Source organism: Leptinotarsa decemlineata, unplaced genomic scaffold (assembly GCF_025532065.1).
Source record: "Leptinotarsa decemlineata unplaced genomic scaffold, Ldec_3_MD MMD2_tig00000133_RagTag_RagTag, whole genome shotgun sequence".
NCBI classification, from domain to species: Eukaryota; Metazoa; Arthropoda; class Insecta; order Coleoptera; family Chrysomelidae; genus Leptinotarsa; species Leptinotarsa decemlineata.
The window spans coordinates 2,969,998-2,985,865 of NW_027412542.1; the positions used below are offsets into that span (position 1 = coordinate 2,969,998).

The 15,868-nt window shown below is 31.4% G+C and overlaps 3 protein-coding genes across 3 annotated transcripts; 2 read left to right on the top strand and 1 right to left on the bottom strand.

The window, feature by feature from the left end:
- Positions 1 to 2,775: 2,775 nt before the first annotated feature.
- Positions 2,776 to 3,604, bottom strand: Rrp40 (exosome complex component Rrp40). The gene has a single exon (XM_023163047.2). The coding sequence runs from the start codon at positions 3,486 to 3,488 to the stop codon at positions 2,799 to 2,801; it is 690 nt and encodes a 229-aa protein (XP_023018815.1). The 5' UTR covers positions 3,489 to 3,604; the 3' UTR covers positions 2,776 to 2,798.
- Positions 3,605 to 5,226: 1,622 nt separating this feature from the next.
- Positions 5,227 to 5,760, top strand: ave (sterile alpha motif domain-containing protein aveugle). Its single transcript, XM_023163048.2, has 2 exons — positions 5,227 to 5,386; positions 5,442 to 5,760. Exons 1-2 carry the CDS (start codon positions 5,348 to 5,350, stop codon positions 5,751 to 5,753), a joined length of 351 nt encoding a protein of 116 aa, XP_023018816.1. The 5' UTR covers positions 5,227 to 5,347; the 3' UTR covers positions 5,754 to 5,760.
- A 3,044-nt stretch (positions 5,761 to 8,804) lies between these two features.
- Positions 8,805 to 14,729, top strand: S (EGF receptor activation regulator Star). Its single transcript, XM_023163046.2, has 4 exons — positions 8,805 to 8,996; positions 11,535 to 11,741; positions 11,857 to 12,056; positions 13,612 to 14,729. The coding sequence occupies exons 2-4, from the start codon at positions 11,552 to 11,554 to the stop codon at positions 14,161 to 14,163; spliced, it is 942 nt and encodes a 313-aa protein (XP_023018814.1). The 5' UTR covers positions 8,805 to 8,996; positions 11,535 to 11,551; the 3' UTR covers positions 14,164 to 14,729.
- Positions 14,730 to 15,868: the final 1,139 nt, after the last annotated feature.

Genomic DNA, 15,868 nt, shown 5'->3' on the forward strand with positions numbered 1-15,868 from the left:
GATGATGGAAATATATTTAAAATTTAATTAAAGAAGTGTGAAGTTGTAGGTTGATTTGGAATTATCCATATTGTTAAGTTGTATTTTGAACGTATTGAAACCCCAGGGAACGCGAGTTCCTTATTTGCTGTTCTACAGGAAAAGCGATATGATCCTATCTAAATAAGGTTGCTACTTTTACGTAGAGTTCAGCGTCTGGAATCTTAAGGAATTTCTCTTTTTAGTTTTTATTGGATTTGATTTTTTTTTTGTTTTAATGAATTATTTTATTCTTTCATTAGTGATAGGTATTGTTCAATTTTTAATGTTATATGTATTTCATAAATATTTATATAAAGAATACACAAATTTAAGCTGTTAAAAAAAAAGAAGAAAAAAAAATTAACTATTAAACTAGATCAAAATGCATGGAACATCTGTGTATCCACTTACATCTGTTAAATCTTTGTCAAAAATACTCGACCCTTGATACAAGTGTATTGTTTTATTTTTTCAATGAGGTTTCGAAGCTGCCCATGGAAGTAACAATGAATTATTCTGGAAGGAATTATGAACAATGCCTCGTCTACTCACAAAATGGTGATATAGGCTGGAAGAATTGGAGAATCTTCTGTTGCTCTATAAATCCTGGCCAAGTTGCCGAGAACAATCGGTCTAGTCATCTACGGCAATAACAATTGAAAGGCAGTCTTGAAATAATTTCAGTGATTGAGTAATGTTTTACTGGACATGTACAAGGAAGTCAATTTAAATAATTTCTTATATATTGAGGGCGCATTCAATAATATGTCGAGAACAGGGATTGATGATACAAGCTGCAGGAGAATGCTTATTTTCTAAGTAAGAAGGCACCAACTTTAAAGCAGTATGAAATACACAGTCAAGGACCTTTATCACAAAGTGCCAAAGAAGTATGTTTTCCCTGATTGATGCCTTGGCCACTAGTTGGTAAGCAGCCTTGATGGTAAATTTATTTTTTTACAAAATAAATGTTTCAACTCATTGGTATTAAAGGGTATTTTTCTGAATTATGCTGAACAGACCATAGTTATTTGATGTTGATCTGTAGCCCTTCTTGAATGAATGTACCATCCTTGAAATTAAAAAATATTCCAGATTAATATTGGGACACGTCCATAAATAGAAAAAACTACCAGAATTTTTGAGTCAGAATTTCAGTAAGGATTATGGAAATTAATACCCTCTCTGTTTGTCCTACATATAACATTTCTAAAGGGAAATATTCAAATGAGTTAGTAAAAAAACAGTGAAATGGAATGATACCAAATTTAATTTGAAAAGAAAATACATGAACCGTATAATATTTTTTACAAATTGAAGGAAAAGTGAAACTAGACTGAGTTATAGACTAATTTTGCATGATTTTCTGTTCATTTAATCACATCCCAGTTGACTTTGATATCAAGAATTCCCAAACTGGGTTGCCAACTCATATGAATATTTTTTAATTTTCTATTTTATCCATTTCTATTCTCTTAGCTTCAGAGTAGGTTGATATTTTTAGATGATGTAAATCACTGAATCTATGAATGTAGATTCAAATATTAACATATTTTTAGAACATGTAAAACTGGATCAAAGGAGCGACACAAATTATATCCAGAATATGACAAATGTCTAGAAGACATTTGTCATATCCAGATCCAACGAAAAACCTGTACAAACTAGTATAGGGAAGGAGATGACTGAAATGAGAAGTTAAAACGCAATAAGCCTATGCGACTGCAATATTTTTCCGACTCGGACGAAATGAACAAGTCAGACTACTCCCAACTAGTGAAAAAATGTCACACAGTGGCCGTTGCTCACGCCACTGGTATGTTAATGTCGGAACATGTAGAACAAATGAGAGCATTGTACTGCAGTATAAGTTGTGCACCTCTTGGAGCCCAGTCAGCTTTGAACGAGATTACAAATTAATTCAAAAGAGACAGTAAATCAGATAGTGATTTAGTTGGTAAAATCATCTAAAGGAACAATTTGTTCAGGCCAGTCTCAACTCCCTACACTATAACTCAATGAACTGACACCTATCAGAAAACAACTACTTTCCTGGCTAATACCACGAAGGGCATTGGATTATATCAGACGTGTCAGTGCAGGATTCTTCACTGAAGTTATTCCTGCATATGTTGTTGGCGATACAACTGCCGCAATAGATTTTCAATTATTGGAACACACTTGCAGACCAGTTTCGGGCTGTTTCGCCACACGTCAGTTCAAGGTAGTGTCAATCATCAACATAAAGTCGATGATTTTCAATAACTGAAAATCATATCATTCCTCAATAGATGTCAGTCCATTAACCTACAATGTAGAGAGTTGAGACTGACCTGAACAAATTGTTACTTTAGATGATTTGATTTATAGCCAGTCTTCAAGTATACCCACTGACTATATGTGGAATTTAATGGTAAGTATTTATAGTGTTGAGTTGTAATTTGTATATTAGTAACCCACATAAAGACAGCACATTAACATCACAAAATGTTACAATTTTCTATCTTTATATCACACAACAGTTCCCAAGTAGAACAGAAAAGTCAGAATCATAAGAATATTCAATTTGTCACAGATTATGATTTATATACAACTTTCTGTTGAATATTTAGTAGTAACCCTTCTGCATCAACATGAATATTTTTTTTAGACATTTCTATAGTGACAGATTCCAATGTATTCGTCATCATTATAGAATTTTAACAACAATGTGGAAATAGTGATAATCCCAGGGTTTTATGCACGTTACAAATATTTTAGTACTTGTAAATTGTATTTCAAGTTAATTGATTACAAATATCAATAATAGATTTGTCATGTTGTTCAGCAAACTCAAAGGTTTTTATCAAAGTATTAACATCTTTAGATTGTTTACAGTTTATCCAAACTTTTCCGTTCACTCCTATAGCAATTTCATAGGGAAACTTTTTTCCCAGCGTTCTCAATAAAGGATTTTCAATATCTAAAAGTTTTTGGGCTAGACCAAGACTGATGTTTGTGAGGAAACCATCGTTACTCAAAATTCCAAGTTTCCCAGCTTTGTAATAAGAGTCAATACAAACTAGTTCTGGTTCCATCTCGCGGTGAGCATTCAACAGTTTGGCATAGACAAGATCACCAACTTGAACATCTGGCTTATGCTTCTTAGTAGCTCCTTCGAAAGATAACATTGATAAAGATGCAAATTCTGCACTTCCAATATCTATTTTCAGGGAATCGCCAGCTTTCTTCACAACTATTCCGACTACCAGGTCGCCTCGCTTTGGTATGTAATGGTTTCTATTTCCTTCAATCCAATAAGTGTTTGGCTCTTTAAAACACAATTTACCTGCCTCAGTTATGTATAGTGTATTTGGGTTCTCTTCATTCTGCCTCAGACCGGGCCCAATTACTGTAACACCTCTGAGAGACTTTATGCTATCACTCACAACTTCTCCCGGTAAAACAAAGTCTCCTATTTTGGCCATGTTTATGGAAATTTCAGTTTGTAATACGATAAAACCACAGAATAGGTAATAAAAAATATAAAACTATGATTGAAACTAACCAACGTAAAATGCAACCTTCTTCTTCTTCTTTTTTTATGAGTTGGTTTTTAACAGAGTACACCAATGTACTTTTTGGTTTCTAAGACTAACAACTCAGATTCTATCCTTGCTGGGATACTTTTTTCGAGATAATTTTAGTTCGCACACTGAATCTGCATCCCACACTACGTTGATAGATCTCATCTTCTGACAATCATTTTTGTTTCTCTCCGTGTATACCTATAATATTTCGTAAGCGTTGTTCCCTCTGTATGGGTATGGTACTTGTAGACACTCATACTCATCATTTCAACAAATGTAGCTGTTATAGACTCATTCTGGACAATAAACTCTACTATCATAAAAAAAATACCCCTTTTTTCAAAAATTATCAGCTGTTGACAATCTAATGAATTCGAACTAATCCGGTAGTTGTAGGCCATTTAATAGATTGGTTAACAACTAGCATAGACTTGCCATGCCTATAGCAATACAATACATGTATTTTGAAGCGGGTATCTGTACAATTTATTGACGAGGGGGGTGGCGGGTAATGAGGAGTTATGGAGAGTTTGTTTACATTTGAGATAACCATAAAACAGTTGATAATGGGAGGGATATTATATATTTTTAAAATAAATCATTTCAGGTGAAAATGTATTTTGATCAAATACTTGCCACAGAAAATCTGATTTTTACTAATGATTATGGAAATGAGGCCAGTTTTTTTACCACCTACTAGATTTTTATTCATGTATGGCTTTATAATAAAGCGCGTGGTTTACTGGGTTAAAATTAAATTATTTCAAATGAACTAATTCATAACAATGATAAATGTTAATTTTAAAAGTAATGAACTTTGTTAGGTTTATATTAAATGGAATGACAGTTGTCATTTTTCTAACCTTTTTTTGGTTGGGATATATCAAATAATATAAACCTAGTTTCAAAAACTTCATTTATAAGAATAAAATGAAAGAAATGATCATTCAAAACATTAAAAATATCCCCTTTCATAATGTCGGTCCACAACGACCCATAGGTACCTATTTTGAATGAAATCACATAAAAACATCAAACCTCAATCGTTATTATAAATATTCATGATTTCTAATCGACATTCTTTATATCGGACCTCACAATATCGCTTGTTTATCAAATCTGAGAATAAATCACAAATGTCTTCATCTGATTTTATGAAGCAAAGTTCATTACTTTTGAAATTAACGTTTATCATTGTTATGAATCAGTTCATTTGAAATACTTTAATTTTAACCCAGTAAATCATGCGCTTTATTATAAAGCCATACTATAATAAAAATCTAGTAGGTGGTAGAAAAACTGGCCCCCTTTTCAAAATCATTAATAATAAATCAGATTTCCTGTAGGAACTATTTGAACAGAATACATTTTCACCAGAAATGATTTATTTTAAAAATATATAATATCCCCCCGATTATCAACTAAACCAACCGCCACTGTTTTATGGTCCAACTTACTTCCCGTAAACAAACAAAGTTATGCTGCCTTCATTGTAATGATGGAAAAGCCCTCTCTATTGTCTTTTGTTACTCTGAGGTTAACAAGTACCTGTTTGTGGACAGTTGTGGTGAACAGTCGCATTATTTAATGCTGGATGCAGCATCTAGGGCATCTATCCTTTTTTAGTTGTGGGTCAATGCTCTTTCTCATTCCATATGCACATATACTATCAATGCTAAGTCTATGAATAACAGTGAAATTTATATTTGTACCTAGGTGTAAAATTATAAAAATAAAATAATTGCTGAATCAAAATTATGGTAGAAGAGACCATAAATTCCAATAATAATACCAAAGTAGGATTTTTTCAAAAAAGAAAAATCAATTGAATTGACATATTGTTTGTTTTAGACAAAAGTTAACAATAACAAACCAAAGTCTGTTTACTCTTGGAATGTAACTGATGTGCAAAAGTGGCTGAGAAGACATTGTAGTGATTACCAATGTTATATGGAAAATTTCGTTCAGCATGATATAACTGGCCGCACTCTTTTGAGAATCACTGACAACTCACTAATTCGACTCGGAATCACTCATGACGTTCATCGAGAAGTGATATGGAGACAAATTTTGAAGTTGAGGTTGAAAACTGATGTAATGGAAATCAGAGATTTACAGAGACGAAATACAAATAATATGTTTTATGACTATTCTAATGCTTAAGAACATATGTGAAGCAGTTTTTATTGAAAGTAGATGACTTACTTAAATTCTAAAAAAGTAAGCACTTTTACTTTCCCCTTACAGAACCACAAAAATATGTACCAGTCTTGAAAATATGTCTCAAATTACTGTATCACTTCAGAATATTTTCTCATTCTTTCTCTCCTATAAACTTACTTATATTTTGTTTTCTAATAGTAATTTGAAATTTCCTTGCCTAACGTCAAATTGATATAGAAAAGGGCATGCTAGAAGTTTTGGTTCTTTAAAGAAATAAAAATGAAATAGGTAGCCGGGGTTTGGGGAGAGCAGTTGTAAATGTTTGATAATTGCAAAATAATAATCTCAATTAACCATACAAGCTGATGAAAAATATTATCATTGATCATACTCGGCCATGGGATGAGTGTTTTGAAGTACTGATACATTGACCTGTCCTAATCAAACAATTTTCACACTATCAGCTCTACTAAAGATGTGTTTCGCTACTCAGTAGCTTAATATCAGTACCAGCTCAACTGAGGAAGCTACTATGTAGCGAAACAAGTCCTCAGAAAAGTTAATAGTGTGAAAATTGTTTTATTGTAATGGATAGTGTTGGTGTGAATGTGAAGAACCTAGTATAATTTGTTTGAAGGTGGTTGACAATGTTTCGTTGTGTATTTTATCAGTTCGGACTTCCATTGTCTAATGTAATATAAATTGATTTGATAACCCTGAAAAAAATCAAAAAGATTAACCGAAAATAACAATTTTATTAAACAAAAAACTGAAATTACAAAGAAATAACATATAAGCAATAACCAAACAAATAAAAATTGAAATATCAATAAAAGTTGAAAAAATTGAAAAATTAAAAATATTAACCAAAAAAATTATAAAATAAAAATTGAAAGATTTCAAAACAAATTATGTCACAACGTTTCGATTGTTAGTATCCACAATCGTCTTCGAGTGATAACTGCAGTTATCACCGGAAGACGATTTAATTTTGATTTTTTCATTTTTTGGTTAATAATATTTTTCATTTTTCAATTTTTTCAGCTTTTATTAATATTTCAAGTTTTATTTGTTTGGTCTTTGCTTGTATGTTATTTCTTTGTAATTTCAGTTTTTTGTTTAATCAAATTGTTATTTTCGGTTAATCTTTTTGATTTTTTCAGGGTTATCAAATCAGTTTATATTATATTAGACAATGGAAGTCCGATCTGATGAAATAACCTAATATAGTCATATATTTGTGGTTTATGACTTCAATATAGGTAGGCTAATTTGTATTTTTTTTGTGCAATTATGTGAGTGTAGCAAAAAATATAAGCATTGCCATAAATATAGTAAATTTTGCAATATTCAGTCTGAGTAGATAATAAAAATAATAATGAATAGGAAGAGCCACTATGTGTGATATTAAAATATATGATGTGCCAGATTAGCTACAGAAGTTGAAAATACAACTCAAGCCTAACTTATTGGTAAAAAATACATTCGGATAGCAAATTACATGCTTATTGACATGTGAGGACATCATTTTATCAACTCCCCAAAAATTATATACCCATGTAAAAATATTAAAAATAACTTCGTAAACATTTCAGTAATTGCTGGTTCATACACCAACTCATCTTTCATTTCAAGAAAGTTGTCGCAATGCATATCAGTGGCAGCAAACATACACATTATTTTTATTTTTCATTGTAAAAGTGTAGTGAATACTCCCATTGATTCATGTTATGACAATGTGAATTATCAGTTGCCAACTGATGAAGCCACCAAAACGCGCCCTAAATAAAATTATGTTCCGTAACGTTCGCGATTTTGAGAAACCTATGGCTATAAAAAAGTTTTTTATCATTTACTTCATTTATACACAAAATGTATAAATGCAAGTTACCAACTAACTAGTCTCAACATTTTTTTTCAGCGCCTTCATAAACTCCGTTAAAACATTAACAATCTGATGTAGAGGTTAGTTTCATACGGAGACTGCATATCTGAAGGTGAGGTTCCATTACAACCCCGCTTCAGGAAAAAAGACCAAAAAAACAAAGAAGAAATAAAATCTACTACATTCTCAATAACCCTATATTCTGTCGTTATCGGTGATTTTTTGACTGTCAATTTATAGTTGTATGAATTATGGCTTTACTTAGCTTCCCTACAAAAGCATTATTTCGAAACCGATTTCACTGTTGAACCTGCCTTGTACAATTTATAATACTATTTGATCAAGCTTAGGCCGGCCATACACGGACAGTTGTAATTCAACAGCCAAAACTACTAGTTAAAACTGTAAACTTTAATGACCACAAATAGACAATTCAATCCTTCAGTTTTCACAATGAATTCGAACGCAAAAGGACGATTTAGTCATTCTTACTTTACTTGTTCAGATTTTACAAAAATATAAGATGCTAAAACTTGGTTAGCGAAACGGGCGTCGTGAGACAGTATTTTTGTTTCGTTCTCGCGAGGAAAAGTGTTTGAATATATTAATTTTATGCCAAAATTTCCAAATTCTACTAATCACATAAATAGTTTGGTTTAAGCGACATGAAGGAACTGAAAAGTGATCAAAACATAAACACGCTCGCTTCAAAAACAAGCTTACTGAATATAGTTCATTTGAACCGCCCCACCCACACAGAGTACAGTCAATCCTTTCTATTAAAAATATTGAATTTTATTTTTCCTGAATTATACTGAACAATTGAGTAGGTATAACTGAGCTGAGACTGATAGACACATACACGTTCAGTTTTAACTTGTAGTCAAAGCTGTTTAGTTATAACTGTCAATTGAAACTTTACGTGTGTGGCCGGCCTTACAAGTTGAACTACACTCAAACTGATTATACAATTAATTGTTGTTGTTTCATAATTTCATGATTTGTATTACTTTCTTCTTTTAAGTAAAGTCAGTCCTCAGAACAACAAAATCAAATCATTGCTCTGAGATCGGGCCCTAATTTAATACCAATTTAACACAACCTAGAATGTCAGTGGTGCCAATTGCCAGGTGTACCTAAAATATATGGTGGAATATGAACCAAAATAAAATTAAAATACCCAAATTCATCAAATAACATGGTGTTTTGTTTACCCGTACTTGTATTCACGGTCGTTTAGTATAAGCAAAGAATAGTGTATGAGTATGGAATTTTCGTAAAAAATATATTTTGCAAAATTCTTTCCTGGGTGCTTTTATTATTTTTCCGGGAAATCTCTTGGTTAATCTGAAGTACAGGTAAAAACTTCATACATTTTTTCAAATGTCTTTTTAATGTATTAATTAGTTGTCAGTATATCACTTGAATTGAAACTGGATGGAGGCAGGAATACATATTCGATATTCATTACATTTTCATTCGCAATATTAATTTTAACTACGTTGAAGTCCTAAGATCAACTATTAATTAACTTAAGGTTGAAACCCATCATTTGCTGCTTCATTTTATTTAACTTGAACCCGTTTTAAGATCCAAGAACTACAAATGATTGCTTGAAAAGCTTGTCTCAATACGCCTTTAAAATTGTTCTGTTATAAACAAATATTAACAATTTGAATAATAATAGAATTGTTTGAAAAAAATTGCAATCTTCATTTCCAATATTCATTTAGCTGTTAACTATGAAATATTTGTTGAAATCGTCGAGTAATTGATATACTGAAGCACTCATTTACGTCTTTGCAGTTGTTTCAAAAATATATTTTCATAAATCAGATCAAAGATGTAAAACTCAAATTTATACAGGTTACTGTAAAACTGGACATGATCATTGAAGACATTGTGTTTTATTTTATTAATCACCTTACGTTTTCCTCATGTACTGTGAATCTGAATATTCAAGGAGAATTGTAACAATTAAACTGGCAATAATGTATCAATTTTCATTGAATTCTTTTTCTCTCATGACATATTTCAATTTACCACCCACTGATGGTGGTATTTTGAAATACAATCATGACTCTTAACTATTCCATTTAAAATGGAAACTATCTTTTAGAATGCCTAGGCTCAAAAATTCAAAACAGCCATGAGTAATAAGAAGATAAATGTAAATGTTTATATTAGAATATTCGGTATGTCCAGAAGTACCCATGTTTTTATTAGTTGGTAATCAACAAGTTCCATTGTTATATTGAGTATATTTTGTAGAAATATCAAGTATTTTATAGAATGTATATTTATCACTGGAGTTTTTCACACATTAACATTATACTTCCTGATTCGGTATCATTCCCAAAAATAAAACGTTCACAAAACACACTAAAAAATTGAGTTCATGTATACATCTAGCTCAGTCTTAGAGTGTGGATTATATAAAGCATTATCTTTATCTGTGGTTGTTGTGTTTTTTGGGAAAAGTATTCATTTCATTTAACAAATAGAACAAGCTTTATTGTAGTGGAAGGATATTGTAATTTTTACACGATGGACATGATTATTCTCCAAGCAGTGATTTTTTTTTCTTTCTGCGACAAAATTGCAGACTTGACTTTTGTTACAAGTATTCCACTTGAACACAACTTATATGGCAAAAAGGTAGTGAAATTATTTAGTTCGCGATGTGTGACAGAGTTACTATAGTAAATGGAAGTATTGATTACTTGAAAATGTTTACTGAAAGGCGTGACTGGTATTTTGAAGAAAAGTTAGGGGAGGGTACGAAAAAACATCTGCACTATATTCAAATATTCTGCAGATACTCTTGCAATACTCTGAATATTTGCAGATATTCTGCAAATATTCAGAGTATTGCAATGAGAAAAATTGAATGTGAACAGATAGATGAACAAATAAAATGAAAATAATTGAGTAGAACTGGCCGATACTTGATGAAAATCCATATTAAAACTAATTAATCAGTTTATTCTATGATTTTATAGTGAAAATTATACAATAAACTGTATTAATTAGTTTTAAAATGAATTGAATGAAATATTATTCGTAATTATTGAAAATACTACAAATTACCAAACCGAAATACTCGAATGAATTGGTTGAAACAGAAAAAAATTGAATAAGCAATGAGTATAAAAATTAATAAATGAAGGAAACAAAGTATTGGGTAATCAATTTTCAGTTTAGCTCACATAATCAGTTGGCTTAAACCAGTGTTCCTACATTTTTTAAATTTTTATGCTCATTGCTTATTAATTCTTGTTTCAACCAACACATTCAAATATTTCACTAGGGTAATTTTTTATATTTTCAGTAATTACAAATAACATTTCACGAAATGAGTAGCCATACTTGGAGACTGGCCGTGAATTAAATTATCTTATAGAACAATTCTTCTCTGAAAGGAATTCGATTTTCAGTTATGGGAAATCATCGACTTCATTGTTGATGATAGACACTACCTTGCACTGACAAGTGGCCAAACAGCCCGAAACCGGTCTCAAGTGTATTCCAATAATTGAAAATCGATTCCGGCAGTTGTATTGCCAACATAATATGCAGGAATAACTTCAGTGAATCCTGCACTGACACCTGTCGGATATAACCCAACGCCCTTCGTGGTATTGGCCAGGGGAGTAGTTGTTTTCTGATAGGTGTCAGTCCATTAGCCTACAGTGTAGGTAATTTGAGACTCCCCTGAACGAATTGTTCTTTTAGATAATTTGAATAACATTTCATTCAATTTGTTCTTCCATAGATGTCAAGTCTGTTAAAACATTTTTCAGACAACAGAAGTCCAAACTTGTAACATTTAATTGAACTAGTACTATGCATGCCTGGTCTTTTTCGTAATTTCTGATGAAGGTTTTTTGTTGTAGGGTACTCAATATTTATAATGACCATCTCCAGGAATTGTCAAAATGCTCCTGTGATGGATTATAATACACCAGAGATGGAAACTCCAGCAAAACTGCCTGGTCACGAACCAGCAGTTGGTTTTACGAGAAAACTCCTTCCATTGGCAGCATTCTTTATGGCCTTCACTACTGTTATGACTGTATTGATAGTTTATATGGATAATACTGGTAAATGAGTTTCTCAGCAAAATTACCTAGTTTCCCCTGAAATGAAATCATTGATGAATCTTATGCTTATACAAAATTGAAAATGTTCTCTTGAGTATCATCTCTGATTTTTCAGCTATGAGGCATTATCAGTTTCGGGTGAATATGAGTCAAGATTATGATCTTTTGGGTGTTTCCCAAGATGACCCACAACTAGTTATGTATATTCGTGAGGTTCACCTATCTCCGGCAATCGAACTACATCATAAACCTCTAGAATCTAAAGATGAAATATCCCAAGACACTGCTTATGTGCTAAAGCTTTTGAAGAACAAGGTGAGTTCTTACGTATCAAACAAGTTATGAATACTCCTTTGTGAACAATATCTATTATCAACAAATATATATAAATTCAAAGTCACTGTATAATGGTTTTTTTGAAGAATGTTAACAGTATTCACAAATTTGACACTACTTACACATGTCCCTAATTGAATACAACTGGCCGATACTTGATGAAAATCGATATTAAAACTAATTAATACAGTTTATTGTATGATTTTCACTATAAAAGGTTTTACAAAAACCACGACACGTGTTTTGCTATACAATAGCTTTCTCAAGCGTGAAATAAATCACACACATGTCCCGCCACCCGTCAAGCTGGCAACATTAAACTCCCGATCTCATCACTGACACTCATCAAAAATTCAGTAATTTATGGAGGTGTAAAATGTTCAATCACTTACCAAAACACGTTAAAGAAAGTAGAACATTTCAGAAAGGGAGTAAAAGCTCTCCTGTTTGTTAAATCCTATTATACTATACAAGAATTTTATAGTGACTCATTCTAACTCAAGCTTGTTTTAATATGTTGTAAGATGTTTCTCATGTGCTAGATTTCTTCTTTCTGTGTGTGTATTTTACTTTACCTTAATTTAAGATTGTTTCGGGCCATTTCTTTGTCAACAAGATTTTGTCTCTCTCTCTCTCTCTCTCTCTCTCGTGTCGAGGTGTTAAAAATAACGATTTGCTGTTAGGAAAAAACTCCAGTAATTTTCAAAGAGGTGTTCAAAAAATATAGTACAATGACTTGTGTTTGCTTCTAAATCTGACATACACATAGACACTTGAAATTTTGATCTCTGAACTGTGAATAAGATAAAACTGGCTATCATAATAGTATATTATGCAACGATCATGTAATGATGGTTATTAAGACACGAGCATTAACCGGGATACGAAACGAGCCGAAGGCGAGTTTTGTATGGTATATGCGAGTGTATTAATAACCATTACATGAGAGTTGCATATGCTATTTTTTCTAAACCCGATAAATAATGAAAAACTATAAATATTATATTTGTATTGAACACATTTACAGTAATTAGCTCATATTTTTTTAAAAAAACACAAACTTAATGGTATTATCATGGATATATGAAAACTATAAAGATTCTAATTATATTTATATTGAATATAACAACTGTAATTAATCAGATCTTTTAAAAATATTGGAGTCGATGGTATTCCTTCTATATCGCTGTTTTCAGACATTTTGATAATATGGGTAGGTAATATGAAAACTGATTTTGACAAATAAAGCAATTAGTTACTTAGGTTAGAATCTAGGACAAACAAAGGAACAGGATTCTTGATTGAAAAATTATGGGTTTCTATTGGTTTATAATCTGTATTGTTATGAAAAATCTGTATCATGGATATCATTATGAAACGGATTATGGTCATATAAGTGTATTGTTAGAGTACGGGTGTAGAAAAACAAAATAACTCTGAATGAACATGAATGATAATACATTTAATTTTGTTGATTAAAGTACACAAATGGGTTTGAAATTTCGGATGTCAAAGTCAATAATTTCTTTTTTAGCAAAATGGTTTATTTGTTGAAGCTGGAGCATATAATGATGGAAAAACCTCGAAAACAGAATGGCTAGAAGAGAAATTCAATTGGAAAGGTCTCCTAATTCAACCTGATCCAAGACACTACTTCAATCTCAGAAGACATAACCGAAAACGGTCACAGGCTATCCATGCTTGTCTAAGCCCCACTCCTTATCCAAAAGAGGTAACACTCCATCAAGAATCTGAAGGAGTGAAAATAAACAGCATACACTCCAGCCTTCTTGATGACAGTGATTGGTTCAATACCAGAGTGAAATGTTTTCCTTTATTTTCTCTTCTTTTGGCCATGAATATAACAAATATTGATTATTTCAGCTTAGAGACAGGTGGTACAGAATTGCAAGTACTTGAAACTATACCATTTGAACGGGTCAATATAGAAATTATAGGTGTCCACTTGACCACAAATGATACTGAAAAGGGAACAATTAGAAAATTTTTGGCCACCAAACAGTATAAATTCATGCAGAGTTTCAAGACCTCTTATATATTCATGATGAATCACGTGAAAATATAAAAGTTTCACTATTGGAGGAAATGCAGGCCATAGTATTGCAAAATAAACTTGAAAGAAAAACAAATCATCAACTCAATATTTAGTCAAGGAAATAGTTTTAAAAATCAATTGAATCAAATTTGATTCAAACATTTCATATATGTATTGACTGTGAGAAAACTGCAGAAATTTTGCAATACTAGCTTCAATATCTTCCTATGATTTTGACAAGACTCTCTTATACAAATGTTTCATGGAAGAAATTTCAGAAATTGTTTATGTGTAAAATGTATTTCTGAATCTCCATGAAATCTGATGTGCCTTCACCACTCATTTTAACCCTCTAGTGCACTTATAGGTAGGTGATAGATGAGTAAGTTTTATTTTATGGAGACTGATAGCAGCTTTTCAAAATGTTAATAGCATAGAGATGCCTAAATTTAAGGTGTACCAGGAAAATTACAGAGTTTACTAGCCTCTTCGAAATAGTTTGTTTGGCCTATAAGGCTATCATTTATTTCATCAGCATATTTTGGCACAGACTATTTATTTTGTCATTTTTGAAAAAAATTTCAAGGTACTGTTAATTCTTTCGAAATTTGTTTCCCCACTTCAGCTATGTAAGTTTCAGCAAAAAAGACAAGTTTGAGAAAAAAAAATCCACCTCTCAAGTATTCATCTGCTTTACTTTCCACAGCTGAAATCGACTCATGGATATATACTTCACTTTTTTTTTCAGCAAAGAAGTAGTGTAGTTCAATCATGTGAATATGTTTCAGTAATCAATAATAAATATTTGTTTTTATCATCCTAGGTTCATATAAATTGCAACTCGTCTGAATCATACATATTTTTTGATGAATAATGGAACTTTAAGGGATTATTTTTTTTGACAGCGCTCAAAAAAATAGTATATCCACCATAATGAAAAAATGCTGCTACTTATATTATTATTAATTTTTATTTTCTGTCAATATCTTTGGATGGTTGAGTTGGTACATTAAGAATCCCTTTTATGATTATTTATAACAGAAAAATTTCAATATTGAATATTGGAAATAATGGATTATTTCTGACATTTAAAAAATGAACTCTTTAAATGATGTATTTTCAAGAATTTATGTATATTTTAATAGGCAGTAAGCACTGGAAAGACTGATATGCACAAATCATTTTAATTGTAAATTCCATTCCAAATGATATATAGTTTACGGAGTATTTCAGAACTATGGGGTCCAGTGTATGCTACGTAAAAATAATAATACTAGTGACTTCATCTCTAGTATTTACCTTTTGATATTGAATTGCATTCCTTTTTTTGATACGAGGTTGTGAAGTGACTGTTTTGTTACAAAAATACTGTATTCAACGAATAATTATTTTGTAAAGAATATGACTTTATACTTGAATCGCTAATACAAATGTCCAAATATAGATAACCATAGTGTTTAGTAAATCCAGTTGAGTCTACAAAACTTTGTATTTTTTTATATTACAGCATGGTTACATTAAACATACCAATTTCTTCAGTTTCTCTTCTTTGCTATAAGTGATAGATTTCCCTCATCTTGAAAAAATTTGATCTTTATTCCATTTTACTACTTCCTAAAAGACTACCTATTTCAAACTGGTATTCAAGTTCATATTTCTGGATAAATCTTTTGTCTCCACAACCACGAATTACACCTGGTAATTCTGAAAATATTTTTTGAGTTGAATGTCCTAT